The sequence below is a fragment of the Mytilus californianus genome, unplaced genomic scaffold (genome assembly GCF_021869535.1).
Source record: "Mytilus californianus isolate M0D057914Y unplaced genomic scaffold, xbMytCali1.0.p SCAF_4, whole genome shotgun sequence".
In the NCBI taxonomy this organism is placed as follows: domain Eukaryota; kingdom Metazoa; phylum Mollusca; class Bivalvia; order Mytilida; family Mytilidae; genus Mytilus; species Mytilus californianus.
The window spans coordinates 4,906,095-4,925,145 of NW_026262690.1; the positions used below are offsets into that span (position 1 = coordinate 4,906,095).

The following is a 19,051-nucleotide window of genomic DNA, read 5'->3' on the forward strand; positions in this document are numbered from 1 at the left end:
TCAAGGCAAGGGATAGACATGTCAGACATGACAATGATCAACGTAACAAAACAGGCACTGAAAAATAATAGATCACAAAGAACAACCTACGGTAAAAGCTTGGGTTAATCTCAGTGTTCAAGAAGGTATGACGTGGTTCTTGCTCTACTAATGGGAATCGTCGTTTAGCTGTATTTGGAAAAACTTAGCTGTCTATGTTGGATTGCTGTCTCACTGGTGGTTAAGCCACATCTCATGCAATTCATATATAGAGGGGCTCAGGATAAATAACCACACTTTTACGTTATATACTAGTACTACGAGATGGTTTCATTTGGTCTTCGATGAATTAGATGAACACGAATCATTGATTTCAAATAAAAGATAATTATTAACAAGTTTTAATTTTAAACGAACATATATACACTGGAATATATATTTTGTAGACATGTAATACTGGCTATGTTTGTCAACAAATGCATCCGACGGAATAACAAAAAAATATTCAACTTATTTACAGAAATTTCAACACAAAATTATTCAACATTTGTACAGAGAGTTTATCAACTATATGTATACTTTACATTTTTACCACATTATCAATTCAAAATGAAGTGATTTTAATTGTTAATTTAAGCACGTTACATGCGAGATGTTACGAAAGCACCATAAGAAACAAGCTTTGTCACATATTATTTATATATATACAATCACAATTCATTTATACACTGAATACTAGAGGACTCAACGAACAATATTTTACATTCGCATGACTTGAGAGTGCATATGTTATGTGCCAATACGTTACCGTATAACTTGTGTCAACTAACCAACTGATGCAACAAAATCGGTTACGTTTTAGTGATCATTCTTGATGCTTTGGAAACGATCTACCCAGCATTGTATTGAAGCTGAACTATTGATGTTCAAGTAGCAACCTTGGAAACGGAGTTCACCACACGGTAAGTTGAACTTCTCCAACTCAAGTTTAAGTGTTTGTAGTATTGCTATTTTATGTTCCATCTAGTTATATGAACAAACAATTAAGTGTATTTTAGCATGTAAATTAACCATTATCTAACATGACAGTCGGAATCAATACGTAATTTTCTATGATTGCATTTTGTGCTGAAAATCATGATGCTCTTGCAACAGTACAGGACTATGAAACAGCTCGCCGCAGATACTACATGTATACGATTTTGTGTTTATTTGTGATTCACTGTGGGTTTGTCGGAAATGCTGCTTCAAAATTGTCAATAATCTAAATCTTTTTCGACACAACAGACATAAGTATGGTCGAGTGAGGTTGGTTTTGTCCTTTCGATAGTGGACAGAGAAAGTTGGAACGATAGAATCTGAGATGTTATGAGTACTGTCTTCTTCCTCCTCTGGTTCTTCTTCCATTTTGACAGCTGGTTTTGGTTCATTCCAAAGTTTTGATATTACATCTTGTAATTTGTTATTGGGTTTTCTAAAACTTGCACTGTGTTGTATAGTCGGTCGTATAGGTTCAGGGCGCTCTATCTTCGGTGCCAGTTTGTTCTGGAACTGTTGCATAAACGCCATGTTAAACCGCGCTGTGTCTGGAACTGGCTGCGGGTTACATCCTGTTAAATGGTTTTGCGTGTGTTTTGTCAACTCATCAACACTACGTGTCCTAAAGAAGCATAAAGCACATGCAAACGGACGGGAAGCGAAATCGTCGAAATCCGAAACTAATTTTGCAAACCTTCCAGTTGTAGGCCGTTCTATCGATACTCCAGGTTCCATTGGACGTTGGATTGGTGGATGTTTCTTTCGTTTCGAAGGAACTACGGGACAAAAGTTTTTATTGACGTCTGCGTGACCATTTAATGATACGGCCTGATAATTAGCTACACCGGACTGAAAAGGTCTATCGATATCTCGCTTAAAGGCCATTTTAAGCGGCGGCTTTCCATTGCTATTCATTTCATCTTTTGCTGATGAAATACCTTTTTCGGAATTGGACTGACTTATCAGACTAAGGTGATATTCTGGATGATTGTCACGGATATGACGCTGCATGTGTCCATATGTGATAAACGGCATTCTACAAACGTGACAAATATGACACTCTAAATCATGTTTTTTCACGTGACGATCATATGTACTTTTATAGTTGGTTGCATATGCACAGAATGGACACTGATGACGCATGTGCTTGTAATCTTCCCGATCAACATGTCTATGAACTTTTGCATCTTGTGTAGGAGATTCACTGTTTTCAAGTTCCTGGATAGACATATCCAGTGCCAAGTCATAGTCGTCATCATATTCTAAGAAAGCACTGTCGTCTTCCCTTATTTTCATTTTGTGAATGTTTTTCAAGTGATAGTCCAATACAAGTTTCCGCCCGAAAGATTTGTTACAAAACTGACATTTGTGTTTGGCAATACCATCATCACATTTGGATTCATCATGGAACCCATTTGTTAACGGTTTGTCCTGTGTTCTAACCTCCATCTCATCCTCTTTATTTTCTAAATCGTTGTCATTTGGGAAAGTATTACCGTTTGTTGATACCGCTGCAATAGTTTTGGACAAACTATTGGTGTCTCCATTTGATTTTTCATATTCATTATTCATTGGCATATTTTGACTGTTATCTGTTTGGCTTTGTTCTTTATTTGTACTGGTCTGGTAGTTCTCGTCATCACTTTCTATTATCGGTTCCGTGTGATCGCCATTTTGTTCAGCAGCTTGATCGCCGTTTTCGCCAGTCTGAGGGGTATCTTTGTTATTCATATTATGATAAGATCTCTCATGATGAACAAGACTACCAGATGACATGAAAGGACGATTACATAAAGTGCATGTGAACTTTGCAATGTAATGTTTTCGAACATGACGAGTTAGCTCAGAACTTTGCATGGTTCCAAAAGTACACAATTTACAGTTAAATTTCGGTTTTTTCTCCTGTTTTGCAGCAACATATGTATCAGCATGTTCTCTTCTTTTATGGAATTCTACATTTCCAACTGTTTTAAATGGCATGTTACATATGTCGCAATTATATCCTGCAACTGCGTGTTTCCGGACATGACGGTTCAGATCAGATTTATATCTAGTTTTATAGGCGCACATTGCGCATTTGTAACGTTTTGGAAGATGTGCTTTTTTGCCAATCGGTCTAGCTGTTCCTGGATATGTCAAATTAAGTTTAGAGTCTGTTTCATCAAAATCGTTCCCATTTGTTTGAGTTTTTAACCTCATGTTAATTTTAGAGTAATTGTTCTCATTAAAAGAGGCGTAGCTATATATACTGTCACCAAGCATTGATGGCGGTGCACCTTTCGACATATGATATGACAGTGGAACGCGCGGTGACATGGAATCCTTTATCGACGGTGTGGAGGTGTTGTAATTAGAATCCAATGAAGACATTCCACCTTTAAGTTCATCTGAGAATGCTGGCGATGTAGGTTTTCTCAGATTATCATAACAAGTCGACTGACCAAAACCAAAACCAGATCCCGAAAATTCAGACGATGAATGGCTGTATGAGGGTGTTTGACGTCCATTTAAATCTATGGCAACTTTTTCATTGTGGCCTGATGACGAATATTCACTTGTTCCATTTTCGAAAGAGGACTTTTGGCGGGAGAAACTTTCGTCGAATCTGGTATCTTTTGACATGACTGCCGGACTGTGGGGTTCTACTTTAATACAAACTCCATTAATTGTCTCCGGGTAGTCCTCGTCCATTTCTAAAATGAAAAATGTAAAATGAGGTCAAGGTAAGGTGAACGGATTGAGTGGACAGGCGTTTTGTCACTTTTGACCCTGTAGGTGTATACATTGCAATGATTCTATTTATCAAATAAAGTTGCCTTATTACTCATGATAACTGGGAAGAAATCTGGGATAAGAACACAGTTGTAAGCGTCCGGTTGAACCATCAAACAAGGTTAAGAATAACGGTCAACTTTACATTATTAGGCATTTGTATACCAGATATTAAGTATTTATCGTCCTTCCCTACGCCTATATCACCCTGCTCAGTCGCTCTGTAATTCTCGTATCACAGCTTTGAGACGAGAGCAGGCATTATCAGTGACGTCACAATGTCTGAGGAGAAGTTATCAGCAACGTCACAATGTGTGAGGAGACGTTATCAAGCTTGCTTTCGTCAAGTATAAAACTGTCTTAGGGAGGGAAAAAAGATCATGCAGTAATAGAACGATAAACAGATAATCGGGTTTTCTTCGTATAGATATTATCGTAAAATATCAGCCGCTCGACACAATGTGAAGCTTTTTAGCTCGTTCGCTGCGCTCAGTCGCCAAAAAGGTTCACATTGTGGCTCGCGGCTGATATTTTACGATATCAATGTGTAGAAAACCCGATAATCTATACATTCTACCTGCTAAAATGGGAAGCTTTATATAAAAAGCCAACACCGCCGTCGCCACCTATCGGATGTATTGCACACATTTGTCTCGCAGTCGTGACATTCGTCACATACAAGACAAAAATTATTGATTTTTGCTTGTTTATTTTCAGTGACAAATATTTCCAGCATATTTAGGACGAGACCAAAATTGACACTCTGCAAAGTTAGTCGACCTTCGGGATTGAGAAAAAAATGAATCCGATTAAAGTATGAGTTAAAGATAACAGTAATGTCTTTAGTTTTCTCGTTTGAATTGTTTTACATTTGTCATTTCGGGACATATTATAGCTTACTATGCGGTATCGGTTTTGCTCATTGTTGAAGGCCGTACAATGACTTATAGTTGGTTTAACTTCTACGTCAATTGGTCTCTGATGGAGAGTTGTCTCATTGGCAATCATACCAAATCTTCTTATCTTTATTCTATATTGGTATAAATTTTCCCAAGATTTTAGTAGTTGTTTCAATGCTAAAACATTAAAAAATTTTATAGAAAATCTAAAGTCTTTCCCACTACACCAGCTCAAACTGAAAATTCGATACCTAATCAATAGAGTAACTGCATGTAATGCAACATATGACCCCCCTGTAACATGTTTTGAATACAGTTATTAATTAAAATCAAGTACAAATATGGACCATCTAAGTACATCAATTAGGGTGCTCTCAACTTTAGTGATAATGTACGAGATTTATTTTTTATTAAAATTTAGGTTTCCGTCAACAAAAAAAGTGAGTAATCTGTATTCATAATGTTATAAAAAAAAACCTGTAAAAAATATCTTAAGTGGGGTTGTCACAAAATCCCCTTTTTCCATTAAATGCAACCGTGATTGCTGGGACTGATGTTTCCTATAACCGCATATGTATTAAATGGCTGGTCTATAATATTGAATTCACTGTCTTCGATGAGGGTGTGGATCGGAGTTTACAGAATAGAAAATAATGGGCAAAAATATAGAGATAATGAACCAAACATAAAGGAAAAAGATAATGGACCAAAAAATAAATAAAAAAGCGATAATGGACCAAAAAATAAAGAAAAGAGATGATGGACCAAAAAAATAAAGAAAAGAGATAATTGACAAAAAAATAAAGATAAACTGTTATCACAGAGATATGTCTCGCCTTTTTGTAATTTTGATAATGCAAATGTTGAAATTAAAATAGCAATACTTTAACATGTAAGTTATGCAAATATTCAAAGTCGATGAACCATGACTGAAGGTACATGGCTAAACAATCTCCATCGAAATGAGATGTGCCAATGCTAATACAACTGCAAACCAAATACCATTAACTTATTATAAGTCGTTCCCTTTAAACAAACCTAAACACAAACATTAACTTGTAAACTATGTAAAAGTTTCAGAGTCAATGAACCATGATGAGGGGTGGGGCTATTTAATCTCCATGGAAATGAAACTTGCAAATGCCAATACATTTGCATATCAAATATCATTGACTTGACATTAATGGTTCATCTTAAACTGACCTAATCACAAACTAATACATGTAAACTAAGCAAAAGTTTCAAAGTCAATAGACCATGACTGAGGGTTAATAACTAAATATTCTCCATGGAAATGAGATATGCCAATGCTTATACAACTGCATACTAAATATCATTGACTTACCACTAGTATTTTCCCATAAACTGACCTAATCACAAACTAATACATGTAAACGAAGCAAAGTTTCAAAGTCAATAGACCATGACTGAGGGGACGGGGCCAAATAATATCCATGGTTACGAGATGTGCCAATGCTAATACAACTGCATACCAAATATCATTGACCTACCACTAGTGGTTCACCATAATCTAGACCTAATCGCAAACTAATACATTGTTGACGCCGCCGCCGCCGACGCCGGAAACAGCAGACCTATGTCTCGCTTTTTGACTCCGTCAAGGCGAGACAAAAATTAAAGAAATGAAGGACCGCCCATCAAGACCCTCTTAGCTGTTTTGATAGTAATGCACTTCGAATTTCGTTATACACGTCCTTGGAGAAGGAGCACAAAATCTAAACTTGCTATAAATAAAATACATGTGATGTACTTTGTGTCAAAACTAATTATAAAGTCGAACGTTGGAACAATATAAAGATTTTAGTCATTTGAAAAAAAGAACTATGATAATGACTGAGGTAAGAGAGTTTCATTGCACACACTTGAGCTGCATGAATGCCAACGTATATGTATACCAAATATTAATATTATCCTGAAACAGATATTAAAAAAACATTGACCCAATAACGCCACAAAAACTGAAACACCTTTGCCTCGCTTCTTGACGTTTGTCGATGGCGAGACAATTAATAATTTATATTCAACAAAATTCCAACAACTGACATAAAATTATTTTTTTAATCGAATCGATCATTCCGTCTGTATTAAGACAGTCGGTTTTTTTTTAATTATTTTCCTTGATGATGCGGCGGAGTTTGGGAGATCGTGGGTTCGACACCCGGTTTGACTGTTACCTTGTGAAATAGCACATGTTATTAGTCTGGCTCATTGAGTGGGTTAAGAACAGAGTAGAATGATGTTCATATTACATAACTTTGTAGCTGTTCCGTTTTCCATGTACTATTTGCCACGGGAACACCAAATTTTTACAGTCATCATCTTCGAGAATGGTAATGGTATATCCTTGTCCGTTCGGTAATTCGATGTTATTCACGACAATTATTGGTCGATTATCGTTTGATTGATTGATATTGTTTGCTTTACGTCCAGTGGCAAATATTGCATGCATGTTCAGGACGACAACAAATTAACAAAACACACAATGGGTAGGTACAAGTACTATAATAGGGATCCTATTTTACTTAGGTCTTACGATTCAGTCCAAAAGTGTTAAAAATTTATCGATATCTAACCTCGCTATTTTTAGGAGGTTGATGTTTTTGTCCTTGTCTCGTCAACATTGTTTGCTACATAGCTTTAGTAGTTTTGTGTCCATATATATGTGACCATGGCCCTACATTTTGGTTTTGTTTTTAGTAGTTTTGTGTCCAGATATATGTGACCATGGCCCTACATTTTGGTTTTGTTTTTAGTAGTTTTGTGTCCAGATATATGTGACCATTTTGGTTTTGTTATCACAAGTCCATTTTTTTTTAGAATTAAGTATCTTTTTTCAACCTGACTTTCTCCTTATTCTGCACAATTTCATAGTTTCTGTGTATACACACTTTATATATAGTACTAAAGTGACTAGTCGGCATGTATTTTTTTCAAATTTTAAATCGAATTTGGAAGCTTTTTCAGCCGAATTACGGCTCTGTTACCGCCCTGTTGGCTTCAACATGGAACAAACCCAAAGTACAGATTTCTATATATAAGCCCGCTTTTGGTTGCTAATTTATTCTTCTTCTTCTTAAGATTCGAACTAAAATTCCTTGTCGACATCTTTTTTCAAATCATATTACGTTTCAAAACATTAGTCTCAAGTGAATGTACCTGATGACTCCAGAAAAACATGTCGTACTTTTTACTTATTTCAAAACATTTATATCTATATCCATTGTTCAGCAGACCACTATCAAAGTTATGTTAACAAATAAACAAATTCATTAACACTACATTTTAAGTATTTATGATAATGGATAGTTTTAAAGACACAAAGTTTAACATGTGCACACGTCTACATGTACTTCGTTTTCAAGGTACTTATTCAGTAAGTCTTAATATAGACAAGCTCTTCAAGTGGGGCTACTTGCCACTACGTTATGGTTTCGTAAAAGAAACACTTATATGTCTTAATTGTCAAATAAGTCACGTTTTTAAAATTTGAGCCCTTGCTAAAGAAAACAAAAACGTGGAAAATGATTGAGCTGTTCAAAACGTTAGAATGTGGAAAAGTATAGATAATGATACTAAATGGAAACATGGTATCATAGTTTTGTGTTTGTCCGTCTGTTCGTTTTCTGAATTGTCTCCTAATCTATTTTTAGCTAGCACATCGTATATCTAACCCTATTACTGTTTCAAATGTAAGTTTAAGTTAAACGTTTAAGAGGGTACATGCAATATGATGATATGAATAAATGAGTTCGAAAAAAAAGCCCCAAACCTTCTGAATTCAATTTTTTTCCAAGAGAGCTGTAGCTTTATGTTGTGTTTCGCAAAATTAAATTTCAAAAACACATGAACAATTCTTAGTTTTAAAATATTACATTGTAATAAAATCTTCTTTTTTTTTCCTTTTTACTTTCAAATTATTTTGTAACAACAAACTTAACAATTTAAAAAAAATAAAATTCTTAGTTTTTTTTTACTGACGGCTGACAAACGAATTAGATATATAACATTACAAGAGACACTAAAGTCTTATTAATTTATAGATAGACATAATTCAATTGAAACATATGAAACAAAATCATCTGACATGATGTCAAAACTAAATAAAACATAAATCATACGTTCGAGCATAATGAGGAAAAAAAATCCAGTTTAACAATTTATTTAAAAGTAAATTTAAAATCTGAAATTTTAATTAAAAAATAGAATGCCTATGAACAGACTTAAAGTTAGTATTGCATACTCAGTCCTCTCTTCGCAAAAAAAATCTAGATTTAACGTCGAAATATTTTTTTTTAGTACTTAATTTTCACGTCAGTTAACAGTTCTACGTATGTTTTTGAAACGATTTCATCACGTTAGTTCCTTTTTCTTTTAAATCTGCAGCACATTTAAGCACGTTAACACTCATAAAAGCATGCCTTGGTAATCTTATTTCAATTCAGATTACGAACCTTTTGGTTTTTGTTTATAGGATGGATCAGTGCTTTTTTTCATTTGACAACAAGTAGTAACAAAATCTATATGAACCAGGAACTGATCCAGGATTGTAGTTGACGAAAACGTTAATAATCCGCCGAGTGGATCGGGTAAAAATAATTGGACGATTTTATGCCCAAAAAAAAAAAGATATACTTTCCAAATAAAAGGGGGCTTACGCTTTGTGCGTCAATGCAATTAACTTCATCTTGGTTATATGTCCAGACCTTTGTGAAACTGGTTTATGAGAAAATTAAATGCTAAGTTGTTGTTATAAATCTTAATATTAAGGCAACTAGAAAATATTCAAAATGAGAGTAATGATCTTGACATAGCTTAAAGCCTATTTGGTAATCACTAGTTATATAGGTGTATATAATTTGATTGAAATATCAGGAACAGTCTTAAATGACAACTTGTCGTAAAATAAATGAAATAAATCATAATGTCGGAAGTTATTTTGTTATGTCATAAAAATGATAATTTATAAACACCCCGTGGTCAAATGTTCTTTTTTTACATACTCATTACTTGAGGGCTACGGTATCTAATTCAATTTATGGACGGTATTGGTTGTATATCGATCTCGCTTCGGGAAATTTCCAGTTTGCAAAAACAAGTTTAATTTTTTAGAACTGGTTGTCTAAGAAAATCGACAGGCAAATTAAAGTACCTCGCAAGGACAGGTAACTCGAATGAATAACACAGTTGAAGCTGCCGTATACAAATAATAGAGGAAAATTTATCGTCAACAAAATATATATAAAAGCAAATCTCAAATCAAAGCACTGGGGCTATTTTCACAATAATCTTTAATTTCAAATCTTTGAAGATGTTACCCTGCATGAAAAGTTCATGACTTATGAGTAGTTCTTCTCTTACGATTTTTTTGTGATATTAATCGCTGGTCCTAGTGAATGTTCTTAAGTGTTTGATATCTTTAATAACCTTTGTCACAATAACAATACACATATAGATGAACATATTTATAAATCAATGTAGTTTATACACGAAAGAAAACAGATCGGCTTCTTAAGTTAATGAACAATGAGTAATGGCCCGTAAATAATCCATTTCTATTCGACAACATAAAAGTCAAGATGACATATTTCTGCAATAAAGTTTTGCTTTTGTAAATGTTTGACTTCTTGTCGCTTATATTTGCATATTGAATTCGCATATTATGCTGCAATTAATATAATTTTTCAAGACGTACACTTAAGGCCTCTAGAAACATTATAACATAACAATTGCATTTACTTGTATTTGTAAACGCATTACTTGTTGACAACTTCGTATTAAAGTTATTAATGACCTTTGTCGAATCAATATAAAACGGCCTCTTTGCCAAAAATAAAACTTAAGCAGCTTACACACTCACAAATTCAAAGGCGAGGTCGTGACGTATAGAGATATGTCTGCTTATAATCAACTTTACAGCAGACGTACCATATGCTTTAACGCGCCAGATCATATTACTTTATCAGTGCACGCTGTAAACTTTTTATCTAAAGTATCATTCTGAATATATATGTCTTATCCCATATAATGTTTAGTCAATAATAAAGACAAAGTAGCTCAAAATTCTACAGAAATGAATAACAAATAGCTTGAATATACATAATGTCCTCGAAGCACATTGATCTATATAAAAATATTGTAATACATCGACCTTAATAAATACTTTGTACAACACATGAATTAGTGAGCAGACTTTAATGTACTTTACAACTTTACCTATCTGAACTACATCAGAACTTCATTGTTTACTTATTTAAAAAAAATCTTTTTAAAGTATCTGAAAACAACAAAAAGTGTGTAAAGTTAACAAAATATGTTATAAAAAGTATCTTACCGTTGATGGATCTAGTAGTGAACTCTGCTGACCGACTTTTTCGTTAATAGTGTTTGCTCTGTTCTCACTTTATTCACCTATATCGTTCTCACTAGCTAAGTAGACTGAGAGTGTACAAGTATTAGCTTGGCATTATATCAAATCATGCTGTTGTACTGCGCACAGTCGGTTGATTGGCCCCAAGGCAACACGCGGAAACCTAGTCGTCTGCTTGTGAATAAAATGATATTGATGGATGGCTTATAGTCTTACTTAGAATCAGCTAATATTGCTTTGTATAAGCTAGCAAATCGATTATTCTACTCCACAAAAGAGTGTCTTGAATAAGATATTGAGGATATTGGCAAAAAATCAGTCGTCAGCTTGCTGCTTAAAGATGTACTTATAAAGTTTCTTAATACTGTTTATGAGTTTTTGTCAAATTGAACAAGCTTTTTCAGCTTTTTCATCGATTTTTTATGCACAGATGATGAAACAGTTGGGATTTTATGAATTTTCTCGTATAAACTGTTAGAACTTATATAACATGTTAAAACGCACTTTATAGTGTAATAGAAACGTCAATTGATATTAAATACTTTTTGAATTGAACTGTTTAGTGGAAGACCCCAAGGGAATTACACGTATGAACACATGATTATCCTTCAAGGTTTGAAATTTGCATTACAAATGCATAGAAAGAAAAATGATATTGATCTCTGCAATTAACAAAACTATATATTCTTAACTCACACCCTTAGAGAAGCATATGTTTGTTCATATTTTAAGAAGCTTCCAGCAAGACTTCCTTGTGAACACACTCTCCCCCTTTTATATCGTGAATGAATGTACATATATGCTTATTCCGTCAACACAGACTGGTTGGGTTTGATAGGTTGACATATAGCATTTTTGTTTGTTCGTACGTTTTAGTTAGATGTCATCTATGAGCATCTTCGAATTCCTAATTATATACCCATTCTTTGTTGAAATAAACTTTCCTTGGTCGTGTACGTTTCACAACTTGTACGGTGTTACTAGAATGTGTTTGTTGTAAAGACTTTAATGAACGTAACATTGCATTAACACAAAAATGACTTGACTATGCGTTATGGGTTTTGCTCATTGTTGAAGGCCGTACGGTGACCCATAGTAGTTAACTTCTATGTCATATTGTCTGTGGTGGAAAGTTGTCTCATTGGCAATTATACCACATCTTTTTATTTTTTTGAAATTCTACAGGTTTTTTGGATACAACAGATTTTTTATTACTTTCAACTACATTTGTTATCAGCATCTGTAAATGAAAAATACCACTTAATAAATTTGGTGTCTCCGAAGCGCTTTTTTTTCTGAATTTCCGTTCACCAGGAATCCAAAGCTAGGATTGGTAAACGAGGGTCTGAAGGGGTTTACAGAATAGAGAATAAAAGGCAAAAAAAAAAAGAATTAGAGAACAATCGGCAAAAAAAAAATTAATAGAGAATAGTGGGGGTGCTAAGATAGGTGCTAAGATATATAGAATAGAGAATAAGAGAAAATGGCCTAAAGAAAATAAAGAATAGAGAAAAATTACCTAAATAATACAGAATAGAGAAAAATTACCTAAATAATACAGAATAGAGAAAAATTACCTAAATAATACAGAATAGAGAAAAATTACCTAAATAATACAGAATAGAGAAAAATGGTATAAACAAAATTTAAAAAATAGACCCCAAAAAAACCCACACAAATACTCGAGAACAAACTGACCAAACGGATTAAAAGGAATATCCAAATCCAACTAAGGTTAACTTTGTCTTAGGAAGTTGGAACCGTAGAGTCAAAATGATTTGTACAGATAAAACTTCTTGTGAACTTGAAAAATTAAAAATATTTATAGTATTTACCTTTACTCCTTTATTGTGATGTCGTTAATAAAACTTTTAAACACTGAAACAATATATACTTTAAATCGCGGAAATTTCTTAAATTATACTCACTAATTCAGTAAAATGGTTCTCTATTTCGACCGACCGACGATTTTAAATGCTTACTTGCCTCTCAATTTCAATTAAATTTGATGATACCTGTTCGGAGGAGTGTTGTTTGTAGTTTTCGTTCTTGACCTGCAGTATCCATCCAAAAGATTTAGAAACCTTATCTAGCTTCCTATAGTAGCGACCACAAATCATGTACCGTTTTTTTATGTCCTTGTTCAGGCCGTTGGTTGTCCTGGTGGTAGCTGACTGCCTAAATAGCTAAAAGTCGGAGTGTTCGCACGGAAACTGGATTAATCCTACCACATGATTATTGTGTCTGTACCAAGTCAGGTTTTCTGAACCATGTGTTTGTTCGTTGTTATTTGTTTGTGTGTCGATCTTTTTTTTCGTCATAGAAGTCGGGTGTCATTAGTAGTTGATGTGGTCTGTTGTACTGTATTTTTAGTTTTTTATTTCGTTAAAATGTCTTAATAAGTCGTTTTGTAAAAAAAAGCATTTTTTCCCAATATGTGATAATGATTTGATTGCCGGGTTCAAACAAATATTAACCATTTTCATGAAAAGGTGGTTTGTGGGATTATTACTAATTTGATGTTCATGAATGACATTAAATTGAGAATGGAAATGGGGAATGTGTCAAGGAGACAACAACCCGACCATAGAGCAGACAACAGCCGAAGGCCACCAATGGGTCTTCAATGCAGCGAGAAACTCCCGCACCCGGAGGCGTCCTTCAGCTGGCCCCTAAACAAATATGTATACTAGTTCAGTGATAATGGACGTCATACTAAACTCCAAATTATACACAAGAAACTAAAATTAAAAATGATACAAGACTAACAAAGGCCAGAGGCTCCTGACGACTTGGGACAGGCGCAAAAATGCGGCGGGGTTAAACATGTTTTTTGAGATCTCAACCCTCCCCCTATACATCTAGCCAATGTAAAAAAAAAACGTACAACAGTACGCACAGTAAAACTCGGTTTAAGAGAAGTCCGAGTCCGATGTCAGAATAGGAAACAAAAGAAAATAAACAAAATGACAATAATACATAAGTAACAACAGACTACTAGCAGTTACTGACATGCCAGCTCCAGACCTCAATTAAACTGATTGAAAGATTATGTCTTCATCATATGAATATCAGGCACAATCCCTCCTGTTAGCGGTTTAGTATTATACCATCATAAAATATATGAGAAGAACATAACCCGTGTCATGCCAACAACTGGTTTTAGAATAAATATGTTTAATTCCGAAGCAAAGACCCTATAAGGGAATCAATATTAAAGCCAAAATATGCAATCTTTAATGACCTGACAACAGTATCGTAACTATATCCCTTCTTAATAAGTCTGTTTAAAGGTTTTGTTAGCTTTTGAGGTGAATACTGACATTTTTGTGCTTTGTAAAGTATATTACCATAAAAGATTGTATGTGAAATACCCGAACGTATAAGATGTCTGCATGTTGAGTTATAATACGAATGATGTCCTTATACCGATGATAAAATTTAGTAAATGTTTTGACTAGTTTATGATATCGAAAACCCTGGTGTAATAATTTTTCAGTAATACATAAATTTCTCTCGCTAAAATCTAATACGTTGTTACATACACGAGCGAATCGTACAAGTTGAGATATATAAACACCATAAGATGGTGACAAGGGAACGTCACCATCTAAAAATGACCATTTCGAACAGTCTATCCACTATGGACCTACAAGAATTTGTTCTTGCATCTCGATATTATTATCTGGTCGCAACAACCAACAAAATATGCAAGAGTATGGTATTTGAAATTGCTTCTCCACTGAGTTAATATTATAATGTGCAGCTGTCTAACTTATAGTGTTGGTCCATTCCTGTGCAAGCAACAAATAACAAAATGTCGATAGAGTGTACAAAGTGATGGGGACTTTACATTTCAGTTCATTGTGGTTGACTTAATACGTGGATGAATAAAAAGAGATGTGGGCTCATGATACAGCAACCCAGCACCAACAATAACCAACAGAAATATAGGGTATAGTTTTCAAGATTAGACGGTGTCTATACAATATGTCAAGCTCTAAATCGTCCCGATTCTAAAACAGTTAAAACAGTTATGTTGAACTGAACAATCATAATCCAATTCTCCAAAAACGAAATAGATAAAGATATTAAAAACGACAACTTCTGACGTATATTAATGAATATATTATGGAATTATTCTCCATGCTAAGTATGGATTGACACAAATTGTAAAATTCTAATTAGGGTGCTCTCCAGCAATTTTAAGACTTCTTGCATGTTCATATGAAATACACACAATGTAGACTTCTTGATGTGAAAATCAACCGAGGTTCAGTCAAATGGTAGTTCAAAGGGATGCCCTCTTATAGTATATTAAAACAATTTGAACAAATTTCGTTGCTTTTACTACTAAATTCCGCGTGCTTAGCGTAGAAGCAGAAAATACCAATTTTCAAGTTTTTGGTTGACACGACTGAGGATTGAACACACCATCTCCCACACTCAAGGCAACTGCAGCACGCTAAAAGAGACCAACAATAGCACATACATAGTGTTTTTGTGTAATTGCTTTTTGTGACAATTTTGCAAGCAATTAACTAAAAGTATGCACTATGTATTAAGTAATTTAAAGTTTACCATTATAAATCATAGCATAGCGTTTCAATACAAACATTAAAAAACAATTTTAGATAGGAAAAATACATATATGTAACAGACAAAATAAAAATAACAAGAAAAATAAATTTATATCGTAAGTTAGTACATACATAGTCAATCCTTTTGGGCATATTAAAGGCAAGATACTAAAAGCAGTCATGGCAATGCATAATTGGAAATCACCTTCACGCGGACTCTGGCATTCTAAAACATTCTATGATGGCAATGGTCTATTAGATGTGAAAAACTATTTTCCCTCTTAAAATTATTTGGACAACTATCCTGCGTAGCTGTTGAAATCTTTAGAGCTAATTTCCTAATGCTCGTAGATTAAGACTTTGGTTGGCTTGCTTGCTTTGTATCAACGTTTGATCAAGCATTGTAATTAAGATTGACATCTGCAAACAATATAAAATAGGCGGAGTTAAACCTGTATACATTATACTTAAACTTGATTGGATATTATCCTGGAGGTTAGGAGCACCCAATTGTACATGTAAACATTACAAGACAATGTTAGTAAGGTTAAACGCCGCCCAATCTATATTGTTTGCAGATGTCAATCTTTATTACAATGCTTGAGGAAAAGTTTATACAATCAAAGCAAGCAAGTCAACCAAAGTCTTAACCTACAAGCATTTGGAAATTAGCTCTAAAGATTTTTAACCGTGCCGCGAGGTTTTAACTTGAGACACATGCAGTATATTTGAATACCTTAAAGAATAATTAGAATTTTCAACAAGTGTCAAATCTGGAGATATTTTATTTACACTCAGTCTTATACCAATGTAACAGGCATTTTATAGCTTCTCTGTCTTCTATCAGCTAGATAACCACGTATAAGAAACAAGTTCAAATAAACCCGTACCTAGGTGTTAATATATCAGATGATCTAAATTGGACCAAACATATAAGAAAAATTACTAGTAAAGCAAGATGTACGCTTGGATTGCCGAGCAGAAACTCCCGACGATGCTCCAAAGAGATCAAAAGACAAAGTAGCCTACCTAGCCATGATACGATCTGTATTTGAATATAATGCTGTTATTTTGGATTCATTTACCATCAAGGAAATGAAGAAGATCGGAAACATACAGAAAAGAGGGACACACTTCATCCTGCACGACTACAAACCCAGATAAACAGGATGTGTCACATATATGATTTCCAAGCTAGAACTAGCATCTCTCCAGGAACGGAGGAAACACCAAAGATTAATTTTGTTCTACAAATAGATGAAGGATTGGTGCTGGCTATTGATCCAACTGATTTCTTAACACTAATAAATCAAAGTGCTCGTGAGCACTGAAGGGTAAAGATCACATTCATCTTGTAGTGGGAACCAACAATTAGACAAGTGCGTAAAGAATTGGAAGGTAATACTACGATTCAACTACAATATGGAAAAAGAAATATATCGCTTTTTTTAAATATTACTTTAACAATGACATCATTGATATTTTGAGAACAGATACTCGATTCGTGCACCATGCACAATTTATATGATTTTCATGACAAGTATGCCTTCAATACACATACACATCATTTAACTTGACTATCTAGAATGTTGTGCTCAATGCACTATGTTTTTTTTTTATCTCAAAAGTAGTGATAAAGTCTTTTAAATCAATAACTTTCAAGCCAATCAGTTTAGAGTTTTCAATTTCACGAATGCAATCTTTACCCCAAAAATAAACATCAGGTCAAAGCATAAAACTTTAGTGACTTCAATCATTCAAATGCAATAAGAAATCATAAGACAGAAGAAAAAAAATCATAAATGTCCGCTATCGAATCCTGATACATATACAGATACGCGGGCACTTGTCTCTGAACAAAATTACCCTATATATCTTAGCAAGGTATAGTATATTTAAAAATTAAATTACTCAGTATTCATTAAGGTATATATAGGTATTTTTCCAAAGACAAGTTCCTGTGTACAAATCGTATTTACTTAAAACAAACATTGTGAAAATTAAGACTGGTTAATCGACCTAGAACCTTTAACATCACCTATAAAAAAAATCACGGTTTATTTAAAGTGGTGGAAGTACATTTACGGAATTCAAACGACGTCATTCGATTTTGCTTTTACTATTGTACTTCCGGGATTCCATAATATGGCGATTTTGCAATTTTTATCAACATAAACTTTGCAGTTGATTTAGAGACTAAAAATCCATAATCTGACAACTGTTAGTTTAATGAGAACATAGCCTTTACATTAACGATAACATTTTCTGTCTTTTAAATCAATTATTCGCATTAATTTGTTAAAAAATTGTGTAATTTCAATTTCCTTTTCTGTAGAGACTCGAGTTACAGTAGGATACAATAATATAAATTATCATGACACTCTCATAGATACCTACATTGTAACATAAATTTAACACTCAATCTCAAACATCTATGAATGTTAATCGGAAGGTATGGAAAAATAAGGTTGGAACCAGTCGCTAGTCACACAAATTGGTTATAAGTAACCTGCATGGTATATGAATAGCCCAAATTATAGGATAAAGTTTTACAGTGCAAAAAATAATTCTTTTGTTTCAATCAACAGTTGCAATTTTTGGTTAGCTACTTTTCATGCAAATTTAGAAGTTGCTAGATTAGTGATCAGGATTTTCAAGCCCCAAACCTATCTCAGTATCTGGCCCAAGTCGATTTCATCAAGGTTAATCACGCCCCATAGCAAAACATTTCTCAAACCAATTATTTATTACACAAGTTAAAAAGACTTTTTAAGATAAAGTGACATGAACAATTGCTGATTAATGTTGATGGTATTAATTTCTGTGATGTATGTTTTTATTATAATTATCTATCTTCAGTATAATAATTATGCATACACAATAGTCTTGATTGAAAAAAAATCGTAATCAACATAAATGCTATATTTATACTGCATAATCATCTCTATTCCGTAAAGATAACAAAATGGTTTTGATAAAAATATTTCACATTAAAAAATAATGTATTTCATTATGTGTCAAAGCAAAATTGTAAGATTAATATTTTTTTTAAATATTTGAATCAATGTCTCATCTAATGGAATTAAAATATTTGAATATGCTTGAAAGCCACAATGTTTGATCACCACCATTGCTGATACTCATAAAATTCATTAACCTACATCTACTCTAAAGTCAAATATATATCACTTGTATCCCTTGCAAGTATTTTTCTAATAGGGGGAAGAATTGACCGAAAGTATTGGCAGGATCAACTTGGAAAAGGATATATAAATTGTAAAATGCATTTATGTCTCAGAAAATTAAAAAACTTTCCTGGATTTTGAGATACCAAAATAAAATAAGTTGGGAAATAGTTTGAGAAATTTCCCTCTTGTGAACTGTATGGCATGGAC

General features: G+C 33.7%; 2 protein-coding genes across 4 annotated transcripts in view; one reads left to right on the forward strand and one right to left on the reverse strand.

Moving 5' to 3' along the window:
* Positions 1–364: 364 nt before the first annotated feature.
* Positions 365–11,212, reverse strand: LOC127739386 (zinc finger protein 521-like). The gene is made up of 2 exons (XM_052251107.1): positions 11,041–11,212; positions 365–3,710 (listed from the first exon to the last, which is right to left on the reverse strand). Exon 2 carries the CDS (start codon positions 3,706–3,708, stop codon positions 1,090–1,092), a length of 2,619 nt encoding a protein of 872 aa, XP_052107067.1. The 5' UTR covers positions 3,709–3,710; positions 11,041–11,212; the 3' UTR covers positions 365–1,089.
* Positions 11,213–17,792: 6,580 nt separating this feature from the next.
* The window catches only part of LOC127739390 (glycerophosphodiester phosphodiesterase domain-containing protein 5-like), a 32,717-nt gene continuing 31,458 nt past the window's right edge, over positions 17,793–19,051 (forward strand). For all 3 annotated transcript variants that reach the window (XM_052251115.1, XM_052251117.1, XM_052251116.1), the window contains exon 1: positions 17,793–17,876. The gene's annotated coding sequence lies outside the window, so the exon portion shown is untranslated. The remainder of the gene's footprint in view (positions 17,877–19,051) is intronic.